Raw genomic sequence first — 24,925 nt, forward strand, 5'->3', positions numbered from 1 at the left:
CGTATGCCATTATTGCCTGCACCCAGGACTGACTACTCTCTCCCCCATCCTTGGTGTACCTCGGATGGTGGATATGTGTCCCTGCAGGCTAGCAGTGAACAGAAAACTGATGATGCAGAAGAAGAGAGGGAGAAAATTGCTCAGGCCATATCTCTGAGTAGACCAGAGGGGATGAGATCAGCCAGCAGAGGGCTGATTTAGGTAAGAGTGTGAACAGTTCACCCATTGCAATTGGAAGCAAGGCAGAGTTTATGGGTGCAGCTGCAGGCAGGCCCGTATATCCAAGGTATTATTTCTTAGTTTCTTTTACAAGAAATGGAATTGGATTCAGAGACTTTCTACCCTCCCACAGAGGGTGGGTGTCTATGAATTCCCTTTAAGGACCTGTTTATGACTGACTGCAATTTTATTTTCTTGAGTACTTTGGTCATGTCCTTCACTTTATTTGCACTTTACTGGTATTAATGACTGAATATCAATGATACTGACCCAAATGGGGACATTTTTGTAATTCTGGGAACTGAGACTATGGAATTCCCCTCTAACAGAGAATGTGAATGTCACTCAGTCGTGTCCAACTCTCTGTGACCCTATGGACTATACAGTCCAGAATAATGGAGTGGGTAGCCATTCCCTTCTCGAGTGGATCTTCCCAACCCAACGGACCAACGGATCAAACCCAGGTCTGCTGTGTTGCAGGTGGATTCTTTACCAGTTGAGCCACCAGGGAAGCCCCTAACAGAGAATTAGATGTTCTGATTTGCAAATCCCGATTGTGATCACTGTAGGATTTAGTCTCTTTCCGCTTCTCATCTCTGAGACAGATGCTGCAGACCTGTGAGTGGCTGCGTGGGGGTGGGAGATGGCTCCCAGTTGTAGCACTTGTCCTTTTCTGTAGGGTTTTGTTTTGATTTTTTTCACACTGCTCAGAGAGAATTCCACCCAAAGGTCCTCAAGTGCCTGGAAAAGGACAAGGAAAGAGCATCTCTGAATGGTGGCATTGTTAAATGCCAAGAACCTGCCTCTCCAGTGGATTATCTGAGACACTGAAACACTTTTCAAAGGCTTTGCTAAGTATTCATTGTGGTAAAGGACAAATTCTATATTAAACTCACACTGGGGCCAGAAGTGGCCTTGGGTTAAATTGTGAACTGGATGATATTCATCACCTTCTTTTTATTGCCTTTTCCCTCATAGTAAATGCTCTATCCCTTCCCCCTAAAATCCCTTGGAGTCTTCCCTCTCTCTTCCCTTTAGCTTTATATGATTGGGTGCCAGGAAAGGCTATATATCGGTTACTTAGATCTTGTTCCTTCCCAGGGACATTGGTCCCGCTGCAGGCTTTTCAAACAGTGGCTCATTCTTCCTTACTCTCGCAGACTTCTAACAGCTTCTCTGCTTCCTGTGTGGTCTTCTTACAATCTACCTCCACGCTGAAGTCAGTGGAGAACTTGTGAACTGGCCTTATTTACCAGCCAACCTTAGCTTTGCCAAGACTTCCCCTGCTGTCTATCCTCCAGCCAAACATTCGAACTACTCTCGTTTCCTCAAACCCACCATGTTCCTTCTGTACCCCAAGCTTTGGCTTGTAGAGTGCCCTATCGCTGGGACATCCTTCTTTGCCCCTTTCCTTTGTCCCTTATTCATCCCACAGATCTAAGTTTAGGTGTCCTACTCCAGGAAGCCTCCCCTGACTCCTCCCATTCAGGTTAGTTGCTCCTCATAAATAATTTTTAGTATTAGCCCCATTATATTGTAAAAGTTTATATGTTTCTCTTCTCCCTCTTCCCCAACTGAGATTTTCTTTGGGGTGTGGCTCTGTCCACATGATTTCCCATTCTCGGGGAAGAGACCCAAATACAGGGGTGGTGGTAGGTGATGGTGATATCAATGTCTGCTGAACATAAGCTTAGCCAAGGCGTAGGACCTAAACTTTGAATGAATGAATGATAGGTTGAATTTGGATCAATGAACTGCCTGCATGCATGCATAGTTGTTTCAGTCGTGTCCGACTCTGTGACTCTATGGACTGTAGCCCACTAGGCTCCTCTGTCCATGGGATTCTCCAGGCAAGAATATTGGAGTGACTTGCCATTCCCTCCTCCAGGGTATCTTCCTGACCCGCAGATGGAACCTGCGTCTTCAGCATTAGCAGGTGGATTCTTTACCACTGAACCACCAGGAAAGCCCCAGATCAATGTACTACCTCTCCTAAACATAGATACATTTTAGTCCCTAATTTTCTCCTACAAACAGGCTAGAAATCCCATTTTATAGTAGTATAACAATAAATTTAAATCAGTAACATTTAATAAGTGCTTTTCATATTGGAGGTACTATGTTAGGAACTCAGGAGGCATATAAGGATGAATAATACACCTTCAGTGTAATACAGCTTCAGTCCTCAAGAAATTCAAAATCTATCACACTTGTAAATACAAATATACTTTTTCTTAATAAACATATCTTCAAGGAGTTGGAAAGATTAAAATGTTTATTTTAAAATTTGACGTAAATTTGGAAAGCTGCTGAAAATGAAGAAGAACCTTTAGACTTCTAGTGCCTACTGTGTGCTGTGGTTTTCTCATTCAATGGTTTTTTCATTTAATACCGATTATCTGATAAGGTAATTGTTATTTCTGGTTATGAAATGAGAGTATCTGTCTTTTGTCTGAAGTATTTTGGAACCATTCTGTAGCTGGAGAAGGGATTTTCCTGCACTGGAAACAAGAGCAGATACTTAATTTCTTTGACCTGTCCATATAAGGGTAAGATATAACTTTAAATTAAAATGAGGAGTTATTATTTTAAAGGTAAAGAGTTTCACTTTGACAAGATGAAAACAGTTATGGAGATGGAGGGCGGTGATGGCTGCTCAACAATGTGAATGTACTTAATGCCACTGAACTGCACACTTAACAATGTGTTAACAATGGCAGATTTTATGTGTATTTTATCAACACACAATGTAAAAATATAGGTCCTCACCAGGGAAGTCCCCAGCCTTCAGTTTTAAGTGTAGTTTCATTCATACTTTCATTCAGCACTTTTTGAGGGCTGAGTACGAGCCAGGCACAATTCTAGGTACCAGAGACAACGAAAGAGAGATTGCTTTCCTCCTGGAGTTTATATCCTAATGGCAATAAACACTAAACATAATGAATAAATTATATAGTAGTTAAAGGAGTTAATGTCTACAGAATAAAGAAAAATAAAAAGGGATAGAAGACATGGGAGTATGGGGATAGAAACTGCTAGTTTAGAAGGTGTTCAGGATGGGCTTCATTGAAAAGGTGACATTTAAGAAAAGACAGCAAAGAATCTGCCTGCAATGCAGGAGACCCAGGTTTGACCCCTGGGTTGGGAAGATCCCCTGGAGAAGGGAATGGCTATCCACTGCAGTATTCTTGCCTGGAGAATTCCACGGACAGGGGGGCCTGGTGAGCTATAGTCCATGGAGTCACAAAGAGTCGGACATGACTGAATGACTAATACTTTTACTGAAAAAGTGATATTTAAGAGAAAACTTAAAGAAGAGAAGCTTTTACTGAAAAGGTGATATTTAAGAGAAGACTTAAAGAAGAGAAGCTTACCCCAGAAGTGGACATACAGCTTGATCCAAGAGACATGAGTAGAATGAAATGAGTTAGGAGTATAACAGGAAATGAGATCAGAAAGGGAAATGGGGGAGTGGGGGTGAGTCTACAGTAGCCTATTTCATTAAAAAATGAGAGACTTTTACTTCTCTGAGTTGGGATTTATTCTTCTGCATATTTTCAAAAAAGCTGCACTTTTTACTATTAAAAAAAATAGGGCCAATCTAAAGAAGGAGCCCCCCCCAATATCTTTCAAAAGTTTTGCTGAGGATTAATTTATATATGATGAAATATACCTGTTTTAATTATACAGCTCCATGGTTTTTGGTATATTTACAGAATTACACCATCACCACAATCAATTATTTTAGAACTTTCCATCTCCCCTTAAAATACCTTAATCCCATTTTCAGTTACTCTTTGTTCTCATCCCAGTCCCAGGAAACCACTAATCTTATTTTCTGTCTTTATATATTTGCCTTTTCTGGACATTTCATATAAATGGAATTTTACAATATAGGCATTTTGTTTCTAGCTTCTTTCACTTAGTATATTTTAAGGTTCATCTGCTCTGATTATCCAGGTTCATGCATGTACCAGTAGTTTATTTCTTTTTATTGTCAAATAGTATTCCATTGTGTGACTATATCACATTTTATTTACCCATTCATCCCTTGGTGGACTTTTGGGTTTTCCCCTTTCCGACTGTCATCAATAGCTCTGCTACACACATTCATGTTCAAGTATTTGTGTCAATATATGTTTCATTTCTCTTGGGTATGAGTGGAATTTCTGCGTATATGGTGAATTTATATTTAACTTTTCAAGAAACTGCCAAACTCTTCCAAAACAGTTGTATTATTTTATACTTTTTTCACATTCTTCCCAGCACTGGTTTATGCCTTTTTGTTTTTTGTTTGCTTCCTTTGTTCTTTATTTCTTTTTTTCTGCCTTCCCACTGATTACTTATACATTTTTTAAGAATTCCATTTTGATTTATTTCATGAATGAGCATCTGAGCACACACACAAAAATAGTATTTGGGGGTATATTTCTTTGTGTATCTTTTTTTAGTGGTTGCTCTATGTATCATATATGTATAACTTGTCATCTTCAACATTTTTATCAGCTCCAGTGAATTGAAGAAACTTTATTTTCCTTTATCCTCTCCTATTGATGATAGGATTTGAGAACCACATGAAGCAATATTACAATTTTTGCTTCAACTGTCAAACATACCAGCAAATTCAAAAGGAGAGTCTACTGTATTTACTCATATTTTTACTTTTCATTATCCTTTCTGTCTTCCTGATGTTCCTCCTCTTATCATTTCCGTTCTAGTTAAAAACTTCCTTTAGCCATCCTTTTATGGTGGTTTTGCTGGTGAGAAGTAGTTTTAGTCTTCTTTAATCTGAGAATATTTTGATCTTCCTTGTTTTTCCCCCCAAAGAATATTACCACTGGGTATGGGATACTTGGTGGCTCAGACAGTAAAGAATCTGCCTGAAATGCAGAACACATGGGTCCCATCCCTGGGTTGGGAAGATTCCCTGGAGAAGGGAATGGCTACCCACTCAAGTATTCTGGCCTGGAGAATCCTCATGGACAGAGGAGCCTGGTGGGCTACAGTCCATGGGGTCACAAAGAGTCAGACACAACTGAATGACTAACACTTTCAACACTTTGATGGGATTCTGAGTTGACAGTTCTTTTAGCACTTTTCTCTCAGGCCACTTCCTTCTGGCCTCGGTGGTTTCTCTTAAGAAATCCACCGACAATAAAACCACCATATAACCCAGCAATCCCGCTACCAAGCATATATCCTGAGGAAACCAAAACTGAAAAAGACACATGGAACCCAATGTTCATTGCAGCTCTATTTATAATAGCTCGGACATGGAAGCAACCTAGATGTCCATCATCAGATGAATGGATAAAGAAGCTGTGGTACATATATTCAATGGAATGTTACTCAGTCATAAAAAGGAGTGCATTTGAGTCAGTCCTAATGAGGTGGATGAACCTAGTATTATACAGAGTGAAGTAAGTTAGAAAGAGAAAAACTATCATATACTAACACATATATATGGAATCTAGAAAGACGGTACTGATGAACTATTTGCAGAGCAGCAGTGGAGACACAGACATTGAGAACAGACTTATGGACATGGCTGGTGGGGGAAGAAGGAAAGAGTGGGAGGTATGGATAGAGCAACATGGAAACATACATTACCATATGTAAATAGACAGCCAATGGGAATTTTCTGTATGACTCAGGGGACTCAAACTGGGGCTTGAAAACAACCTAGAGGGGTGGGGTGGGGAGGGAGGTGGGAGGGATATTCAAGTGGGAGGGGACATGGGTAAACCTATGGCTGATTCATGTTGATATTTGGTAGAAACCAATGCAATACTATAAAGCAATTATCCTTCAGCTAAAAATAAATAAATTTTAAAAAAAGGTTAAGGTAGTAAATTTCATGTTATGTGTATTTTAGTACTATTAAACTTTTTTTTAATTAAGAAAAAAAGAAATCTACTTACATTTGAATTGACTATTTCTATTATTCAAATTGGGTTATTTCTACTGTTCTTTTTTCAAGTTCATTGAGTCTTTCCTTTCTCATCTTCATTCTGCTGTTGAGCCCTGTACTTACCAGGGCTGCCATAACGAACTACCGTAACCTGGGCAAGTTAAAATAACAGAAATTTATTGGCCCAAGTTTAAAGTTTGGCTAGAAGTTTGAAATCAATGTGTTGTTAGAGCCACACCACCTCTGAAACTTGTACGGGAGAATTTCTTCCATGTTTCTTTTAGCTTCTGGTGTTTGCCAGTAATCCTTGGTGTTGCTTGGCTTGTGAGATGCATCACTCCAATCTCTGCCTGTGGTCACATGGCTGTCTTCTTTGTGTATCGTTGTCCTTTTCTTATAAGTGCATCAGTCATATTGGATTGGGCTTCCCTGGTGGCTCAGTGGTAAAGAAACTGCCTGCCAATGCAGGAGACGCGGGTTCAATCCCTGGTTCAGGAAGATCCCCTGGAGAAGGAGATGGCACCCCATTCCAGTGTTCTTGCCTGGGAAATGCCATGGACAGAGGAGCCTGGTGGGCTACAGTCCATGGGGTTACAAGAGAGTTGTACACGACTTAGCAACTAAACAACAGCAGCACACTGGTTTAGGGGCTCATCTACTCCAATCTGATCGCATCTTAACTAATTATATTTGCAATGACTTTATTTCCAAATACAGTCGCATTCTGAGGTGCGATGAGTTAGGACTTCAAATATCTTTTGGGAAGAACATATTTTAACCCATAATAAACCTATCCATTGCATCTTTTATTTTGGTCATTGTATTTTCATTTATAAAATACCCATTTGGTTCTTTATATCATCTGTTTTTTGCTGAGATTTTTCCACTTTTTCTTTTGTTTAAATCACTCTTTAAATTACTTGCTTAATTGCTCATCAAAGCAGTTTTATGTAGGCTGCTTCTAGGGTCCTCGTCAGATAATTCCAGCATCTTAAGTCATCTCTGTGTTGGTTTTGATTGTCTTTTCTCATTTAAGTAGAGATTTTCCTGGTTATTGGTATGACAACTGATTTTCAATTATATCCTGGACGTTTTGGTCATTATGAGACTCTGGATCTCATTTAAATCTTCTGTCTTAGCAGCTGTCCTCTGACACAGGGCCAGTGGGGGAAGGTGAAATTCCCCCTTGCTGTTGCAGGTGGAAGTGAAGGGTCCTGCTTCTGGCTCAGTCTCTGCTGACAGCCTAGGGGAGGAGGGGCTCCTAGTGACTGCTGGATAGAGTGGGCGTTCAGGCTCCCCAGTTGGCTTCCACTGACATCCTGCTGGCAACCACAACACGCTGGTTGACACAGGGAGGGGAATCTTGTAACTCCTTCTTATGTGGCTTCCACTGACACTTCAAGGGGAGATTTCATTATCACCTAGCAGGAATGAAAGTCTTGGTTTTCTCTGACACCACCTTAGTCATTGGTGGGGATGACTCCTTATAGTTGGGTAGGGGGACAAGTCCAGGCAACCCACATGGCCTCCAGTGACATCGTGGGGAGGTCTGCACCTCACTGTGGCTGGGCAAGAGTGGAAGTCTAAACTCTACTCTGCCTTTGCTGACAGGGGTGAATTGGGGCCAGTTTTTTTCTGTGGTGTTTGAAGTAGAGCAGTTTTTGTCTAATAAGAGTTTTCTGTCTTACTGCCCATTTTCTGGCCCTTGGCTGGAGAAAAAAGACTTCTGTTCTTTTTGTCTGTGACCTTTGATGTTTCTGGATTGCCAGCTTCAGCAGTACCCAGTCAGTTATAGGCAAGGTAAAAAAAAAACCAAGAGAATTTATTGCTGTGCATTCTTTGGGGTGTGAGGTCCCTAACTGGTCTGTGCTCTTCTCTCCATCTTTTATGTGTAATATCCAGAGTTTTTTTTAAAGCTGTACTTAGTAGTATTCCTGGGCTTCCCTGGTGGCTCAGCTGGTAAAGAATCTGCCTGCAATGCAGGAGACCTGGGTTCAATCCCTGGGTTGGGAAGATCCCCTGGAGGAGGGCATGGCAGCCTACTCTAGTAAGTATGCTTGCCTGGAGAATCCCCATGGACAGAGGAGCCTCGAAGCCTACAGTCCATGGGGTCAAAAGAGCCAGACACAGCTGAGCAGCTAAGCACAGCACAGCGCAGCAAAAGGAATGGACAGGAGTGTGTCTACTTCATGTTGTCCCTGCCTCTCCTGATATTTGAAGCACCTATGATAACATAGAATATTCAAGATCCTACCATTACACCTTACAAAATGAGACCAATTAGGAAAGAAGATAAGTACAATTATTGTGGGAACAAAGCTGGTTGGTTCTTTCCAGGTCACAGCCTTAAGTTCAATGTTATTAGTCTTTACCTCTGTCTTCTCTGCCTTAAGTTCAATGTTATTAGTCTTTACCTCTGTCTTCTCTAAGTAGAAATTTAGGTTGGAAAATTCACTGGAGACAGACATTATTCTTGCTAATATTTCATGTTCATATTTGATTATACATATTGTGATTAAAGTAATGAAAATGGAATCATTTGTTAACTTGGAAATTACTGAATTCTTATCAAGACCCTGATGAGAATGTTGAAAAGTAGCCACAGGGAAAATTGTGTTTGAAGACATCCTTCACACTTTCCATGAGTTAATTATAGTCACTAATTTTCATATGTACACAATGTGTACATCTCTTCAATATTAATGTGTTAGCCGCTCAGTCTTATGTGACCCCATGGACTATAACCCACCAGGCTCCTCTGTCCATGGAATTCTCCAGGCAAGAATACTGGAGTGGGTAGCCATTCTCTTCTCCAGGGGATCTTCCTGAACCAGGGATCGAACCCACGTCTCCAGCATTGCAGGCAGATTCTTTACTGTCTGAGCCACCAGGGAAGCAAAGAAATTTGCACAAGTTTACATGCTTAGCTCGGTTCAGTTCAGTTCAGTTGCTTAGTCGTGTCCGATTTTTTGTGATCCCATGGACTGCAGCACGCCAGGCTTCCCTGTTCATCACCAACTCTCGGAGCTTACTCAAACTCATGTCCATCGCATCAGTGATGCCATTCAACCATCTCATCTTCTGTCATCCCCTTCTCCTCCCACCTCAGTCTTTCCTAGCATCAGGGTCTTTTCCGATGAGTTGGTTCTTCCCATCAGGTGGCCAAAGTATTGGAGTTTCAGCTTCAGCATCAGTCCTTCCAATGAATATTCAGGACTGATTTCCTTTAGGATGGACTGGTTGGATCTCCTTGCAGTCCAAGGGACTCTCAAGAGTCTTCTCCAACACCACAGTTCAAATGTAAACACCATAGTTTACATGCTATCCATGGGCAAAGCTAGGATTTGAACCTACGCAGTCTGGCTCCAGTCTTTGTGCTTAACTGTAACACTATACTGCTGTGCTAAGTAAATGAGATAAACACTTAAAAATAGGTTGTAATGTGATCATGAACCGTGTTCCACCATGAGATAAGGTCACCAGTTGGCCATAGCACTGTGTCACATGGTCACTTTAGCTGAATTCCTGTTGAGGCGGGGGGAGGGATTCCGCATAGTGGAATTGTATCTGATGTTCCAATAATGTAAGTTGATTTTAGAGTTGTATTAGAAAATGGAAAATGTTATAAAAGTGCAAAGTATAAATAAATCAGAACTACTAACATTGCAAACATTTCAAAGTTACAAGGTAAGGCAGTGATTATCTGAATTTTCATTTCCTGAATGATGTGAAGGATGAAACAGAAGTAGAGAAACACAATACTGCTGGGTTTAGTGCATTGCGTAAAAAATATTCAGAAACTAATTATGAATATTTGCTGCCTTAAGCCATATGCTCATAGACTAACTTGTATTTTTCATTACTGATAAATATATTATTTAGAGTCTAGAGTTACTGAAATGCCCTGTGTTTGACTGTAAAATTTAATATGTAAAAGATAATGGGCTGTCTCTAAAATACATTTTAAAAAACATTCTTATTCAGAGAAAGGACTTCATAGATATGGCCTTTTCTCACAATAAGCAAAGAGAAATTGTTTCTTTACTTTTGTAATAATATCACTGAAACCTCCAGGCAAAAGTAATAAGAACATACAGAAGGCAGAGAAATTAATCTGATTATTAAGATTTGCTTAAATGTTGTAAAACCAGTGTTGATTACAAATGATATATTAAATAGATATTATAGCTTCTAAACAAAGCAGGAGGAAATGAAAATCTGATGCTTTGAACTGTGATGGGCAATTGGGGAGGAGCTTTATGCTTTGCCACAGGTGTAATTTCAAAGAACTACATACTCAAAGAAGGACCAAAGCTCAGCATTCCTTTTTTATTCTCTATTTACTAACATAAAAAAGAGTCACTGTAAAATTGCCTCACTGAGACTTTGGGATCTTGAAATTTCAATTTTAGCATCAAAAGTGTTTTGTGTATGCACCACACTTCCCTTCTGAGTTTGAAAAACTGACAAAAGAAATGTGATCATTACATGACTACAACAGTCTGCTTGTTTGATGATAACCTGGGGTCAACACTATCAAATATCAGCCTGTACAGATTCCTTTAGATACTTTTCTAATGCTCTTGTGACTGATGAGGATATTCAAGAAACTTTAAATGCTGAGATTACAATGAGAAAAAAACCAAGTCTTCACTAGTCACAGTTTAATCAGAGAATGGGGCCTGTATTAGATATCCCATTTTGTGTAACAAATTATCCCCCAAATTAACTGCTTAAATGACAAATATTTATTATCTCGCACAGTGTCTGAGGATTGGGAATCTGGGAGGTGCCTAGAGGGTGTTTCTGGTTCAGAGTCTCTCAAACAGATGCACCAGGCTGTCAGTCAGGGCGGCAATCATCTGACAGCCCATATGGGGAGGGATCAACTTCCAAGCTTACAGGCTTCTGATCCTTGCTGGCTGTGGGCTGGAGTCTTGGTTCCTTGCGCATGGACCTCTCCATAGGTTGAGTGTTTGACTGTCTTCACAACATGACAGCTGTCTTCTCCCAAGCGAGTCATCCGAAGGAATCCAAAGATGGAAGCCATAGTCATTTATAACATAATCTTAGAAGTGACACGTCATTATTTCTGCTTTATTCTCTGGGTCACCCAGATGAACCATGGTACAGTGTGGGAGGGGCAAACACAAGGTCGTGAATACCAGGAGGCAAGGATCTTTGGGGGCCATCTTGGAAGCTGGCTATCACAGGTTCAGAGCAGATTTGCAGCCTGGATTCACCTGGAATGTAGGTTAGAGTATACCTCCTCTATTATTTTTTTTCTTTTCTTTCTTTTTTTAAAATTTATTTTTTTATTGAAGGATAATTGCTCTACAGCATTTTGTTGTTTTCTGTCAGACCTCTACATGAATCAGCCATAGGTATACATATATCCCCTCCCTTTTGAGCTTCCCTCCCATTTCCAATCCCATCCCACCCCTCTAGGTTGACACAGAGCACCTGTTTGAGTTTCCTGAGCCAGACAGCAAATTCCCATTGGCTATCTATTTTACATATGGTAATGTGAGTTTCCATGTTAAAGTATACCTTCTCTAAAAGCCATTGTCAACTGTTGGGAAGAAACTACATCTCAGTCTATCAGTGACCATGCAAACAGACCCTCAGGGGCAAATGGAAAGTTACTGACATCTCTCTGCTAAAGTTACATAACCTCTCTACAACCTGAGTCCACTAAATATACTAAAAAATAACAGTTCAACTTAGTCACTTTTTATGAGAGGCTAAAGTTGAATGGTTCTATGAAGACCTACAAGACCTTTTAGAACTAACACCCAAAAAAGATGTCCTTTTCATTATAGGGGACTGGAATGCAAAAGTTGGAAGTCAAGAAACACCTGGAGAAATAGGCAAATTTGGCCTTGAAGTACAGAATGAAGCAGGGCAAAGGCTAATAGAGTTTTGCCAAGAGAACGCACTGGTCATAGCAAATACCCTCTTCCAACAACACAAGAGAAGACTCTACACATGAACATCACCAGATGGTCAATACCAAAATCAGACTGATTATATTCTTTGCAGCCAAAGATGGAGAAGCAAAAACAAGACCAGCAAAAACAAGACCAGGAACAAGACTGTGGCTCAGAGCATGAACTCCTTATTGCCAAATTCAGACTTTAATTGAAGAAAGTAGGGAAAATCACTAGATCATTCAGGTATGACCTAAATCAAATACCTTACGATTATACAGTGGAAGTGACAAATAGATTTGAGGGACTATATCTGATAGACAGAGTGCCTGATGAACTATGGATGGAGGTTCATGACATTGTACAGGAGATGGGGATCAAGACCATCCCCAAGAAAAAGAAATGCAAAAAGGCAAAAAGGTTGTCTGAAGAGGCTTTATAAATAGATGTGAAAAGAACAGAAGCAAAAAGCAAAGGAGAAAAGGAAAGATATACCCATTTGAATGCAGAGTTCCAAAGAATAGCAAGGAGAAATAAGAAAGCCTTCCTCAACGATCAATGCAAAAAAATAGAGGAAAACAATAGAATGGGAAAGTCTAGAGACCTCTTCAAGAAAATTAGAAATACCCAGGGAACATTTCATGCAAAGATGGGCTCGATAAAGGACAGAAATGGTATGGACCTAACAAAAGCAGAAGATATTAAGAAGTGGCAAGAATACACAGAAGAACTGTACAAAAAAGATCTTCATGACTCAGATAACCACAGTGGTGTGATCACCAACCTAGAGCCAGACATCCTGGAATGGGAAGTCAAGTGGGCCTTAGGAAGCATCACTATGAACAAAGCTAGTGGAGGTGATGGAATTCCAGTTGAGCTATTTCAAATCCTAAAAGATGACGCTGTGAAAGTGCTGCACTCAATATGCCAGCAAATTTGGAAAACTCAGCAGTGGCCACAGGACTGGAAAAGGTCAGTATTCATTCCAATCCCAAAGAAAGGCAATGCTAAAGAATGCTCAAACTACCGCACAATTGCACTCATCTCACATGCTAGCAAAATAATGCTCAAAATTCTCCAAGCCAGGCTTCAGCAATACATGAACCATGAACTTCCAGATGTTTAAGCTGGTTTTAGAAAAGGCAGAGGAACCAGAGATCAAATTGCCAACATCTGCTGGATCATTGAAAAAGCAAGAAAGTTCCAGAAAAATGTCTATTTCTGCTTTATTGACTATGCCAAAGCCTTTGACTGTGTGGATCACAATAAACTGTGGAAAATTCTGAAAGAGATGGGAATGCCAGAACACCTGACCTGCCTCTTGAGAAACCTGTATGCAGGTCAAGAAGCAACAGTTAGAACTGGACATGGAACAACAGACTGGTTCCAAACAGGTAAAGGAATACGTCAAGGCTATATATTGTCACACTGCTTATTTAACTTAAATGCAGAGTACATCATGAGAAACGCTGGGCTGGAGGAAGTACAAGCTGGAATCAAGATTGCTGGGAGAAATATCAATAACCTCAGATATGCAGATGACACTACCCTTATGGCAGAAAGTGAAGAAGAACTAAAGAGCTTCTTGATGAAAGTGAAAGAGAGTGAAAAAGTTGGCTTAAAGCTCAACACTCAGAAAACTAATATCATGGCAACTGGTCCCATCACTTCATGGCAAATAGATGGGGAAACAGTGGAAACAGTGGCTGACTTTATTTTTCTGGGCTCCAAAATCAGTGCAGATGGTGACTGCAGCCATGAAATTAATAAACGCTTAGTCCTTGGAAGGAAAGTTATGACCAACCTAGACAGCATATTAAAAAGCAGAGACACTACTTTGCCAACAAAGGTCCATCTAGTCAAGGCTATGGTTTTTCCAGTGGTCATGTATGGATGTGAGAGTTGGACTATAAAGAGAGCTGAGCGCCAAAGAATTGATGCTTTTGAACTGTGGTGTTGGAGAAGACTCTTGAGAGTCCCTTGGACTGCAAGGAGATCCAACCAGTCCATCCTAAAGGAAATCAGCCCTGAGTATTCATTGGAAGGACTGATGCTGAAGCTGAAACTCCAATACTTTGGCCACTGACTCCTTGGAAAAGACCCTGATGCTGGGAAAGATTGGGGGCAGGAGGAGAAGGGGACAACAGAGGATGAGATGGTTGGATGGCATCACCAACTCAATGGACATGAGTTTGGTTAAACTCTGGGAGTTGGTGATGGACAGGGAGGCCTGGTGTGCTGCAGTCCATGGGGTCACAAAGAGTCAGACAGCACTGAGCGACTAAACTGAACTGAACTGATGAGTACCAAGGTCCACATTTAATTTCAAAAGTACGTATGTTAATCTGAGAAGGATAGAACATATAACAAAGTTTCTTGCATGGTCGGCAGATTCTTTACCTGCTGAGCCATCAGGGAAGCCCCAATATAAGATAGTATGCCATCACAGTAAGTTAAGTGATTACCAATTCTATGCATTTAGGAATCAAGTTTTAAAATTTCACTATGAAAAAGATGATAAACAAGAGATCTTTCAGCTTATTTCCCAGGTTGAATAAGTTAGTTGGATATTTTGATATCAGCCGGAATCAATAACTGCTTCTAGCTTTTCTATTTTAGGTGTAAGATGTCACTTTGAATTATTCTGGTGGTAAATTGGCAGGTAGAGATACAATCATTAAAAATTATTATATAAAATTCTTGACTTTTTGAAAAAGAAATTTCAGATAGTTTTCAATATAGGAAAATCTTCTAAAGAGCTTCATATAAATCAGCTTCTTGAAACTCATCAACCATAAGGTACCTGACCCAGGCAAAGCAAATTCAGAATGGTTGGGCATAAGTAGCTCTACTGAATTTACATGCACAAATACTCAATTTTAAACCTGATAGGATTTTTAATCATTAACTAACTTAAGTCTTCTGGTGAGCTCAGGACCTATCTGATAAGATAGAAAGGCTTCTTTGAAAGGCAGAGTATTGGCAATAGATGACTTTTCCCCTTATCTAACCCTCCAGGTTATCTGTGCTTACATCTGCCCTCAGCCCCAGGCAAGCTGTGCCCCTGGATGCTTTACCCTTCAAGGGAAGGAGGGAATTATTATAGGTCAAGAGACTGTGATTTCTGCCTGAGGAGGAAAAGGAGCCTGGGTGGTATTGGGATGCTGACTTTATTTTAGCAGTGGTTCTTCACCTTGCTGCATAAGATAGAATCAGATTCTCTCGGGGAGAGACCCAGGTGCCAAACCTTTAATAATCTCTGCAGGTGATTTCAGTGTACAGACAAAGTTGAGAATCCTAGTTTTGGGACACCAAGTCTCATTTAAGTGCCCATCAGAATCACCTGGAGAGAATGTTAGTTATAGAAGGCTAGGTCCTCACCTCTGGAGTTTCAAATTCAGGAAGTCCAGCTGTGCTGTGCTGTGCTTACTCGCTCAGTTGTGTCCAACTCTTTGCTACCCCATGGACTGTGGCCAGCCAGCCTCCTCTGTACCTGGGAATTCTCCAGGCAAGAATACAGGAGTGGGTTGCCATGCCCTTCTCCAGGGGATCTTCCCAACCCAGGGATTGAATCCAGGTCTGCCACATCGCAGGCGGATTCTTTACTGTCTGAGCCACCGCGAAAGCCCAAGAATGTTGGAGGGGTAGCCTAACTCTGGGAGAAGGCAATGGCACCCCAACCCAGTACTCTTGTCTGGAAAATCCCATGGACGGAGGAGCCTGGTGGGCTGCAGTCCATGCGGTCGCGAAGAGTCGGACACGACTGAGCGACTTCACTTTCACTTTTCACTTTCATGCATTGGAGAAGGAAATGGCAACCCACTCCAGTGTTCTTGCCTGGAGAATCCCAGGGACTGCAGGGCCTGGTGGGCTGCCATCTATGGGGTCTCACAGAGTCGGACACGACTGAAGTGACCTAGCAGCAGCAGCAGCAGCCTAACTCTTCACCAGGGGATCTTCCCGACCCAGGAATCGAACCGGGCTCTCCTGCGTTGCAGGTGGATTCTTTACCAGCTGAGCTACCAGGGGAGCCCAGTAAGGTCTGGGGTGGGACCCAATAATTTGCATTTTAACAGCTTCCCAGATGAAGCGGTTGCTGCTGTCCCACACTTTGAGAACCCATCTTAGAAGAGTTAGATTCTTGATACAGTCTGGAGTTCAGCTGTGAGTGGGGCCTAAGGAGTGGAATGAAAATTAGAAGGAGAGGACAGACACCTCTAATTCCTCTCTTTTCAAAGGTAAAGTGAACTGGGATCTACCACTGCATTGCTCATCCCCTATTTTCGTAGCCTTTATTTTACAACTTGAGAAAATAAAGGCTCTTTAAGGGTCATGTGAACAGCCCAAAGCTGGTTACACCGGAATTAACCATTCCACTAGCTGGTTTTCTTGCTCCTGCAGACCCACCTCTGCCCTGCCTCAGCACCGAATCTCCAGTTAACCCCGATCCAGTTATTAACCTTCTCCCCCCCCGCGCCCCGCCCGCAGCGTTCTGACGTAGTTGCCCGGACGACGTGCACCCACGTTCTCAGCCCACAGCGGGCCGTCCTCCGTGGTGCGCCGCGTGCTGCGCAGGCGGAAGCCGCAAGGCGCCGGAGCCGGTCATGGATTGCGTCAACCGGGTGGTAAGTGAGGATCAGCGGCCGGGCCTCTTGGCCTGCGCCCCGTGGGGAGGGAGTGTGACCCTGGGGTCATGGCGGCGCAGCTCCGCACACCACTTTTTTTCCTCCTGGCCCTTCACAGACATTCAGAGGCCCTCTTCCGTAGGGGCTTCGGCTGTTCTTCGCCTCCGTGTTGGAGGAAACGGATTAGAACCAGTAGCTCACCTGGAAGTTGGATCTGGCTCCCTTCAGAAGAGCAGATGTCCCTTCTCTTCTCCTTCTCGCTTCTCATCCAAACTGAGGTCCTCTAGAATACTGGTGTGAGCTGGTGGTTAGAGGTGGAATGCGCCTTAGCCCTTCCAGTTTCCTGTGTGTTTAGAATTACCAAATTCAGTTGTCCTTTTAATTGTAGTCCTTAAGTTTAGTATGGCCACTGTTGATTCTAAGCTGTATTATTTACCTGATATAACAGGTAATGTGATACTTTGTTACCCCACCACATATTTTTAGAGGTCTCCCTCACCCTTCCACTTTCCTATCCTTAAATATCTTAATTTTAAAAAAATATTTATTTTTATTTATTTATTTGTACTGGTTCTTCATTGCAGCATGTGGGATCTTGTTAATAGTTGGCATGTGGGATCCAGTTCCCTGACCAGGGATTGAACCCAGGCCCCCTCTGCATTGGGAATGTGGGGTCTTTGCCACTGAACCAGCAGGGAAGTCCCAACATCTTAATGTTTAAGTGTACAATTGAAATTGATAAACGGAGAGATTGCTCTCCTACCGTTAAGGAGTACCTCAACCTCACATGAGAATTGATAGGCTAAATGGCCTTGTGAGACCTTCTATCAGTCTTAAAAACCTGAATTAAAGATAAAGTCAAGGAGTCATGTTTATTTTCAGTTCAAGTCAAAAGTTCACATTTGGTAAAAGGCAATGTAGCTTGTCCAGATCTGTGGTATTTTATGGGTTCCACCTATACATACACACAGCATAAAAGGGTTCATGTCTAGAGAAAAGTTATTATCTTAATGTGTATCCATTGTCTGATTTTAGTGTTTTAAGATATGTAAAATAATTATACTTGAATTTACCATGTATACCATTTGATTATAATGAAGATAAAGTCTAACTGTAGTTCTAGAACGTACATTCAGTTCCTACTTTGCTTTTGAGATTTTGTGTTGTAATGGGTCATTTTTGATGGCTGCTGTTACACTCTGAGGGTAGATCTTAAAAGATGTTTTTATCCCTAAGAGTTTTTCCCTCTAGCTTTAAATGTGATCACACTAGCTGAGACCAACACTGAAGCCACAGTTTAGCACTCCTTTATCAGGGTAAACAGTTTTAGAAGAAGCAGCTAATCTAGAGCACCTAATCTTACTGTTTATACTTGTGAATAACATATTACTTAAAATAGTACTGATTGGCTTATTTATAGGCTTACCCTTGGTCTTCAGAAGGATAAGTTTAAAGCCTAACTACTCTTGGCATGAATGTATTTATTTACTGAGTAGTATCAAAAAGCAGTCCTTGAATAACAGAATTTTCAATTCGGCCTGTTAATTGCTGAAATAAGAGCAATTCAACTACATTCCTATTTTGTCATTTCTTATCAGTCCACTAGGTCAGGTCAGTATTGTTAGTATACTTAGCATGGCTCTTTTTTTTGCATTGAGTAATTTTAAATTTTTATTTATTTTTATATTTTATTTTATTTTTTGGCCACGCTGTATGACTTGCAATGAATCTTTGTTCCTTGACCAGGGATTGAACTTGTGCCCCTAGTAGTGAAAGCGTTGAGCCTTAACCACTGGACTGCCAGGACTATGGTGCAATTTACGTAGATTTGAAGGACTGAGTTTATTTCACAGGGCTATTTTTCTATTGATATTGACCAATTTTTAATCTGGTAAAAATCTGCTTTGAGGATGTTACTTACTCTCTGCAGACTATGGAAGGGTAAGGTTCATTTAGTTTCTTAGTTTCTGTCCTTAGTTTCTCTTAGGAAATCCTTTTTGTTGCAGTTTACTTGACCATGGTTCAGGATATCTTTTGGATTATGTGTGTTTTGGAAGTGGGAAGCATTTTGGTGACTATTGTAAATGCTTGCCCCAAACTTATGAGTTGGAATTTATTTACATTTGTGGAAATAATAAACTCTAAAAAAGCTCTTTGGTCTGTTTGAGAAAAGAGTAAACTGAAAACCAAAGGTTCATTTCCACCTGCCTTAAATTAATTTCCTTTCAAAAAGGACTGGGGAGGTTAAATACTGACACAGAAGTCAGGGAACATAAAAATAAGCATACATCTTGATGAGATTTTTATCTCATTTTCTTGTAGTATTGTGATTCAGGGCTTCCCTGATGGCTCAGCAGGTGAAGAATCTCCTGCAATGCAGGAGACACAGGAGATGCCAGTTTAATCAAACCTGGGTTGGGAGGATCCCCTGGAGGAGGAAAATGGTAGCCCACTCCAGTATTCCTGTCTGAAATATCCCTTGGCAGACTATAGTCCCTGGGGTCACAAAGAGTCAGATTTGACTGAGCAACCTACACATTCATTGTGATTCAGCCTTCTAGATAGATTGAGACTATGGATCTGAAATTAACACAATATATGAAAAGCTAAGACTATACTGGGAATAGGATGCATTTAGTGAAAATCCTTGCGATGGCTTTTCTTTAGATATAAAATTAGAAAGTGTACATTTCATGTTTTCTAAGGCTGGGCACACTCAAACTTGAATGTAAAACTTTGAAAAATTGCTTTTATGTAGGCTAAACTTTACAGATCTGTAATTGAAGATGTGATTGAAGGAGTGAGAGATCTCTTTGCTGAAGAAGGTGTAGAAGAACAAGTCTTAAAAGACTTGAAGCAGGTTTGTAGACAGTAAAAGTTTCTGTCTTTTGTTTTTTCAGCTTAAAAAATGGCTAAACTATAATTCAGACCTCTTAATTAGCATTTAACACTTACCCATTGATTGAGATTTCAGCTGACAATTTAAAAGTTAAAAGAATAGCAGTAAATATCCTATTTTTTTTTAAAAAGCAAACATTTTGTTTCTCTCTGCAGCTCTGGGAAACAAAGGTTTTGCAATCTAAAGCCACAGAAGACTTCTTCAGAAATAGTGTTCATTCACCTCTATGCACGCTTCAGTTGCCACACAGCTTGCACCAAACATTGCAATCATCAGCAGGTTGGATGCAGTTAGTAAATTAGTAGTATTTGTAACAAATTCTCTTTGGTGGTGGTTTTGAATGAGGGTAATATTCTTAAGGTAAGAGGGCTTGAACTTCAAAAATCATTGTTAAATAAATGAATGCAGGATAAGTCATCACTGCCATGTAATTATTGATAAGAAAATTAGGTTGTTTAAACTTTTAAACTATTTTTTTTTAAATTCTATAGTCACCAAAGGTGACAAAGCTATACTGCAGAAGAACAAGTTGTATAGTTCATGGGCTATTGGGAATACCCTCTGGTTATTTCAGAAAATTTAATTGTCTGTAGTCAAGGAGTAATCCAACCATTGTTGGTAAAGAAGCAGAGGGAAAGATGGGTGCTTGCAAGCTTGCGCACCCTTTCTTCTTGCTGTCTGTATGTATGATAAATTTGCCATTTAATTGGAAGCAAAATGGAGCTTTTGTGAACAATCCCTTTTATAAACAGGGATATGGAGGTTATTCAGGCTGCTTCACAGTTTTGGATATAAAATGAGGGCTAGAAATGGACCTTACATGTATTGTCACTAATCTTGGTCCTACTGAATCTAGATCTCTGCTTTTAAGGGAAATATTTGTCCATAGTATGTCTATTAGTTTACACTGGAAAAGATTAGCTGTTAAAAGATAAGGCAATACTATTATGTCTTTCTAGCCTTTCTTTCTTTTTCCTCCCCTGATTCTTACAATCATTATGCTGTCCTGATATGTGTATGTGTATACATCTGCTTGTTGATACACAGAGACGCAGGTAGAGACACTGGCAGACGCAGAGGCACGCACACCAGCAGACACACCTAGATACAGACATGCCCAGACACACACACACACACACAAGTAGGTTTTATTGGATTTAGCTGGAATTCAGTAGATTAATGTCTGCAAGGGTAGATTAAATTGTCAATACAAAGTGGATCGTTCATGGTGTACTTGGGAAAATTCACATGAAAATCATGTGAGCCAAGGTAAAGGAACAATAGCAAGGAGGCTTGTATCGCCTCTATAACAAGATGAGAGAATTTAAGTGTGGCAGCAGTCATAACTTATAGAGATGAAACCAACAAAGAGGGTTGAGTTACCAAACACAGCTTTTATCTAATGCTGTGCTTAAAATGTAGAATATTGTACTTTAAGAATTCGCCATGGCAGTTTTAATTAGTTGACACGCTGAAACATTTTCCATAAAATTTTGGGTTTTTGGCTAATCTTTCATTTTTAACTTTACTGTTTTATTAGGGCATTCCTTTTATTTCTGCGTTTAAATAACATTCTTTTACTCTTTTTTTCATCATGAAAGAACTTTAAAGTTTTTTTTTCCTTATGAGTGGCTTGAAGTGTGGTCAATGTGGAGGAGTAAAATACTTGATTGAATTTTATCAAAAGCGTAGTTCTTGAAAAAAGAATAGCCAGAACACTTCCACTTTCTGTCATTCAAAATTGCAATACTAGATTTTGCCGCAAGATGGTAATATTACCAATGATTTAAATCACAAAATAGTCTTGCAACTAATATATCTAGCTGACTTTCACTCAACACTTCATTCTAATTTCTTTCTTAGAGGTTAGAACAATGGAAATAATTGCATTTAAACAAGATAGTTTTTCTTATTCTCTTCTGCATCATTCATAGTGAAGAGGAAGCACGTGTATCCTGTAAAACTGCACCATAGGCCTTATTGCCTTCCATCTTCATTTCTAGGTTACTCTAGTACCTAGTAAATAACCTCATAAAATTGGAAGTGCTTTTTATGTCTTCTCATTGTATGCTTTTAAAAGCCTGATTAAGATAACCTAAACTTCTACAACCTTTTCATCTCTTGATAACAAGTTCTAATTAAATCTGCAATGGAATAAGTCATTTGCCTTTGTCTGTTTAAAATTTGTTTGCCCTATTATGTTTTCATTGACTGTATTACCCATTTGTGTAATAATTTGCTGTATCTTCAATTGTCAGCTTTTTTTTTCTTTTTTTGTGGGGGGGGCGGGCGTCTCAGGACTGCTTTACACTTTAAAATCGAGAACCTCAAAGTACTTTCTTTTGGGTTATAGATCATATTAGAAATTAAAGCTGAGACATTTCTAAAATGTTGATTTATTAATTTAAAAAGTGATTGTATGTTAATATATGTTTGTTAAAAATAACTTTTCTAGAACAAAAAATATTTAGTGAGAAGATTGGTATTGTTTCACTTTTCTGCAATTCTTGTTAATGTCTGGCTTAAATCAAGACAACTGGATTCTCATATCTATTTCTAAATTTAATCTGTTGTGATATGTAGTTTTAGGAAAACTACATACAAGAAGAAAATCTAATATTCCACGGTTAGATAAGTGAAAAAGCAGGAGTATTTTAATAGCTTTTTCAGGTAATTTGGTACTAAGCTAAAACTCAACAAGTGGTAGCTTCTGAGAGGTTAGGTGCAAAGTAGAATCAGTATCAGTGGACTTTTTGTTAAAGTTCCCTGGTGTATCTTGCACTTTGAATGACACTCTAACCTGTGTGTAATTTTGTAACATATGTTGATGACTTGGAAAATGTTGGTTCACTGAGTTAAATATTTGACACATTGTTTATGATACAGGATAAAAAGTCATTATCATCCCCCACATCTCATCAGAAAAGTGTTATAAGTATTGGAAAGCAATGAAGCTCACTGTTGTGGATATAGAGTTTCCAAAATTCTAATTTTTGCTTGAAAACTTGAATTTTATCATTCCTAAACAAACACTGTCAGTTTGTTTTTCTTTGAGGTAATGGGCACACTTAGTTCATTTTCAGAAAACTGCCATATACCCAACTTTGAAGAACCATGGTTACTATCAGTTTTTCTTTCAAGTAAAACTAGTGTTTCTGTTTTTTTTTTGCTTTCTTTTTTTTTTTTTTTTTTTATTAGTTGGAGGCTAATTACTTCACAACATTTCAGTGGGTTTTGTCATACATTGACATGAATCAGCCATGGAGTTACATGTATTCCCCATCCCGATCCCCCCTCCCACCTCCCTCTCCACCCGATTCCTCTGGGTCTTCCCAGTGCACCAGGCCCGAGCACATGTCTCATGCATCCCACCTGGGCTAAAACTAGTGTTTCTTAAGAAAAAGAAATTAGCTATGTCAGCTCCCAACTTAAACAATAGTACCATTGCATCTCATTGTACTTCCTCGTACTTCTCTATGCTACAGAAATGCTTTATATGTTCTTCCAGTTTCCTCATACAGAATATTAAAAGGAAGTATACTTGAGGGTTGATATTTAGTAAAAATAATTATTTGTAGTTACATTAAGGAACTTCTTAAGTGAGACAGTTTTGTTGTTGCTGGTTTTATTTTATTTATTGTTTTAGTTGTAAGTAAATAGCAATGGAGAATAAATACAGTGAGCACTAGAGGGTTTGGTGCTTACAGGCTTAATTCACGTGACAACGCCTTCAGTTTTAATCATTGCGGCTTTGTGCCATAGAGCAGATGTCAGCAATACCCTGCCCCAGATGCTCAGTGAGAAATGAAAAAGGCATAAATTGCCCTGATATCCTGGTGGCTCAGATGGTGAAGGATCTGCCTGCACTGCGGAAGACCTGGGGTCTATTTCTGGGTTGGGAAGAGCCCCTGGAGGAGGGCATGGGAACCCACTCCAGTATTCTTGCTTGGAGAATCCCCATGGACAGAGGAGACTGGTGGGCTACAGTCCATGGGGTCACAAAAGTCGGACATGACTTAGTGACTAAACAACCACCATTCTATTCTTATATATCATTTATAGTCTTTTAAAAAAATGATTAATTTTAAAGAGCATCTTTAGGTTCACAGCAGATTTGAGAGACATTTCCCATGTACTGCTTCCTCCCTACTCAAGCATAGCCTCTTTAGTTATCAACAGCCCTCAGGAGAGTGGTGTATTTGTTATAATTTATGAACCTGCATTGATACGTAAAGTCACAGTTTACATGGTCACTTTTGGTGTTGTACATTCTGTGGGATTGGGCAGGTGCATAATGATTTGAATCCATTGTAATAGTTTCATACAGAGTATTTCCATGGCCCCAAGTACCTTCTTTGCTCCTCTTCATCAGTTCCTCTCACACCAGTCCTTGGCAACCACTGATCTTCTTACTGCTAATATCTCTATAGTTTTGCCTTTTCCAGGTTGTCATGTAGTTGGAATACTATACTATAATATATAGCCTTTTCAGGTTGGCTTCTTTCAGTTAGTAATATGATTTTAAGATCCTTCCATGTCTTTTCATGGCTTGATAACTCCTTTTGTTTCAGCACTAAATAATATTCTATTGTCTGGAAGTACTGCAGTTAATACATCCATTCACCTCCTGAATGATGACATATTGGTCTCTGCATTTGGCAATTATGAATAAAACTTCTGTAAAAATTAGTGTGCAGGTTTTTGTGTAAAAGTAAGTTTTTAACTCCTTTGGGTATAAGTACCAAAGAATGTGATTGCTGGATCATATGATAAGAGTATATGTCATTTGGTAAGAAAGTGCCAAACTTTTCCAAAGTGGCTGAACCGTTTTACATTCCCCAGCAATGAATAAGTGTTGCTCTGCATATTTGTCAGCATATTGGTGTTATGCCTGTCATCTGTATATCTTCTTTAGTGAAGTGTTTATTTAGATGTTTGATCTGTTTTTTAATTTGATTATTTTGTTGTTAAGTTTTAAGAGTTCTTTGTGTATTTTTGATAAGTCTCTTATTAGGTATGTCTTTTGCAAATATCTTTTCCCAAACTGTAGCTCGTCTTCTCATTCTCCTGACTTGCCTTTCACAAAGCAGTTTTTAATTTTAATGAAGTCCAAATTATCAGTTATTTCTTTCATGGATTGTGCTTTTGGTGTTGTATTGAAAAATTCATTGCTATATTCAAGTCATCTAGATTTTCTCCTGTTATTTTCTAGGAGTTTTATGGTTTTGCATTTTACATTTAGGTCTATGATCTATTTTGAGTTAATCTTTGTGAAGGGTATAGGGTCTGTATCTAGGTTCCTTTCTTTTTTTTTTTGCATTGGATGTTCAGTTTCAGCACT

General features: G+C 39.7%; 1 protein-coding gene across 1 annotated transcript in view; it reads left to right on the plus strand.

The window, feature by feature from the left end:
* The window catches only part of LOC122441658 (stonin-1), a 189,835-nt gene that overhangs the window by 62,090 nt on the left and 102,820 nt on the right, over positions 1-24,925 (plus strand). The window contains exons 4-5 of the mRNA XM_043468519.1: positions 19,444-19,545; positions 19,740-19,863. Of these exons, the coding sequence (XP_043324454.1) occupies positions 19,444-19,545; positions 19,740-19,863 (226 nt within the window). The remainder of the gene's footprint in view (positions 1-19,443; positions 19,546-19,739; positions 19,864-24,925) is intronic.

This window comes from Cervus canadensis, chromosome 5 (assembly GCF_019320065.1).
Source record: "Cervus canadensis isolate Bull #8, Minnesota chromosome 5, ASM1932006v1, whole genome shotgun sequence".
NCBI lineage: Eukaryota > Metazoa > Chordata > Mammalia > Artiodactyla > Cervidae > Cervus > Cervus canadensis.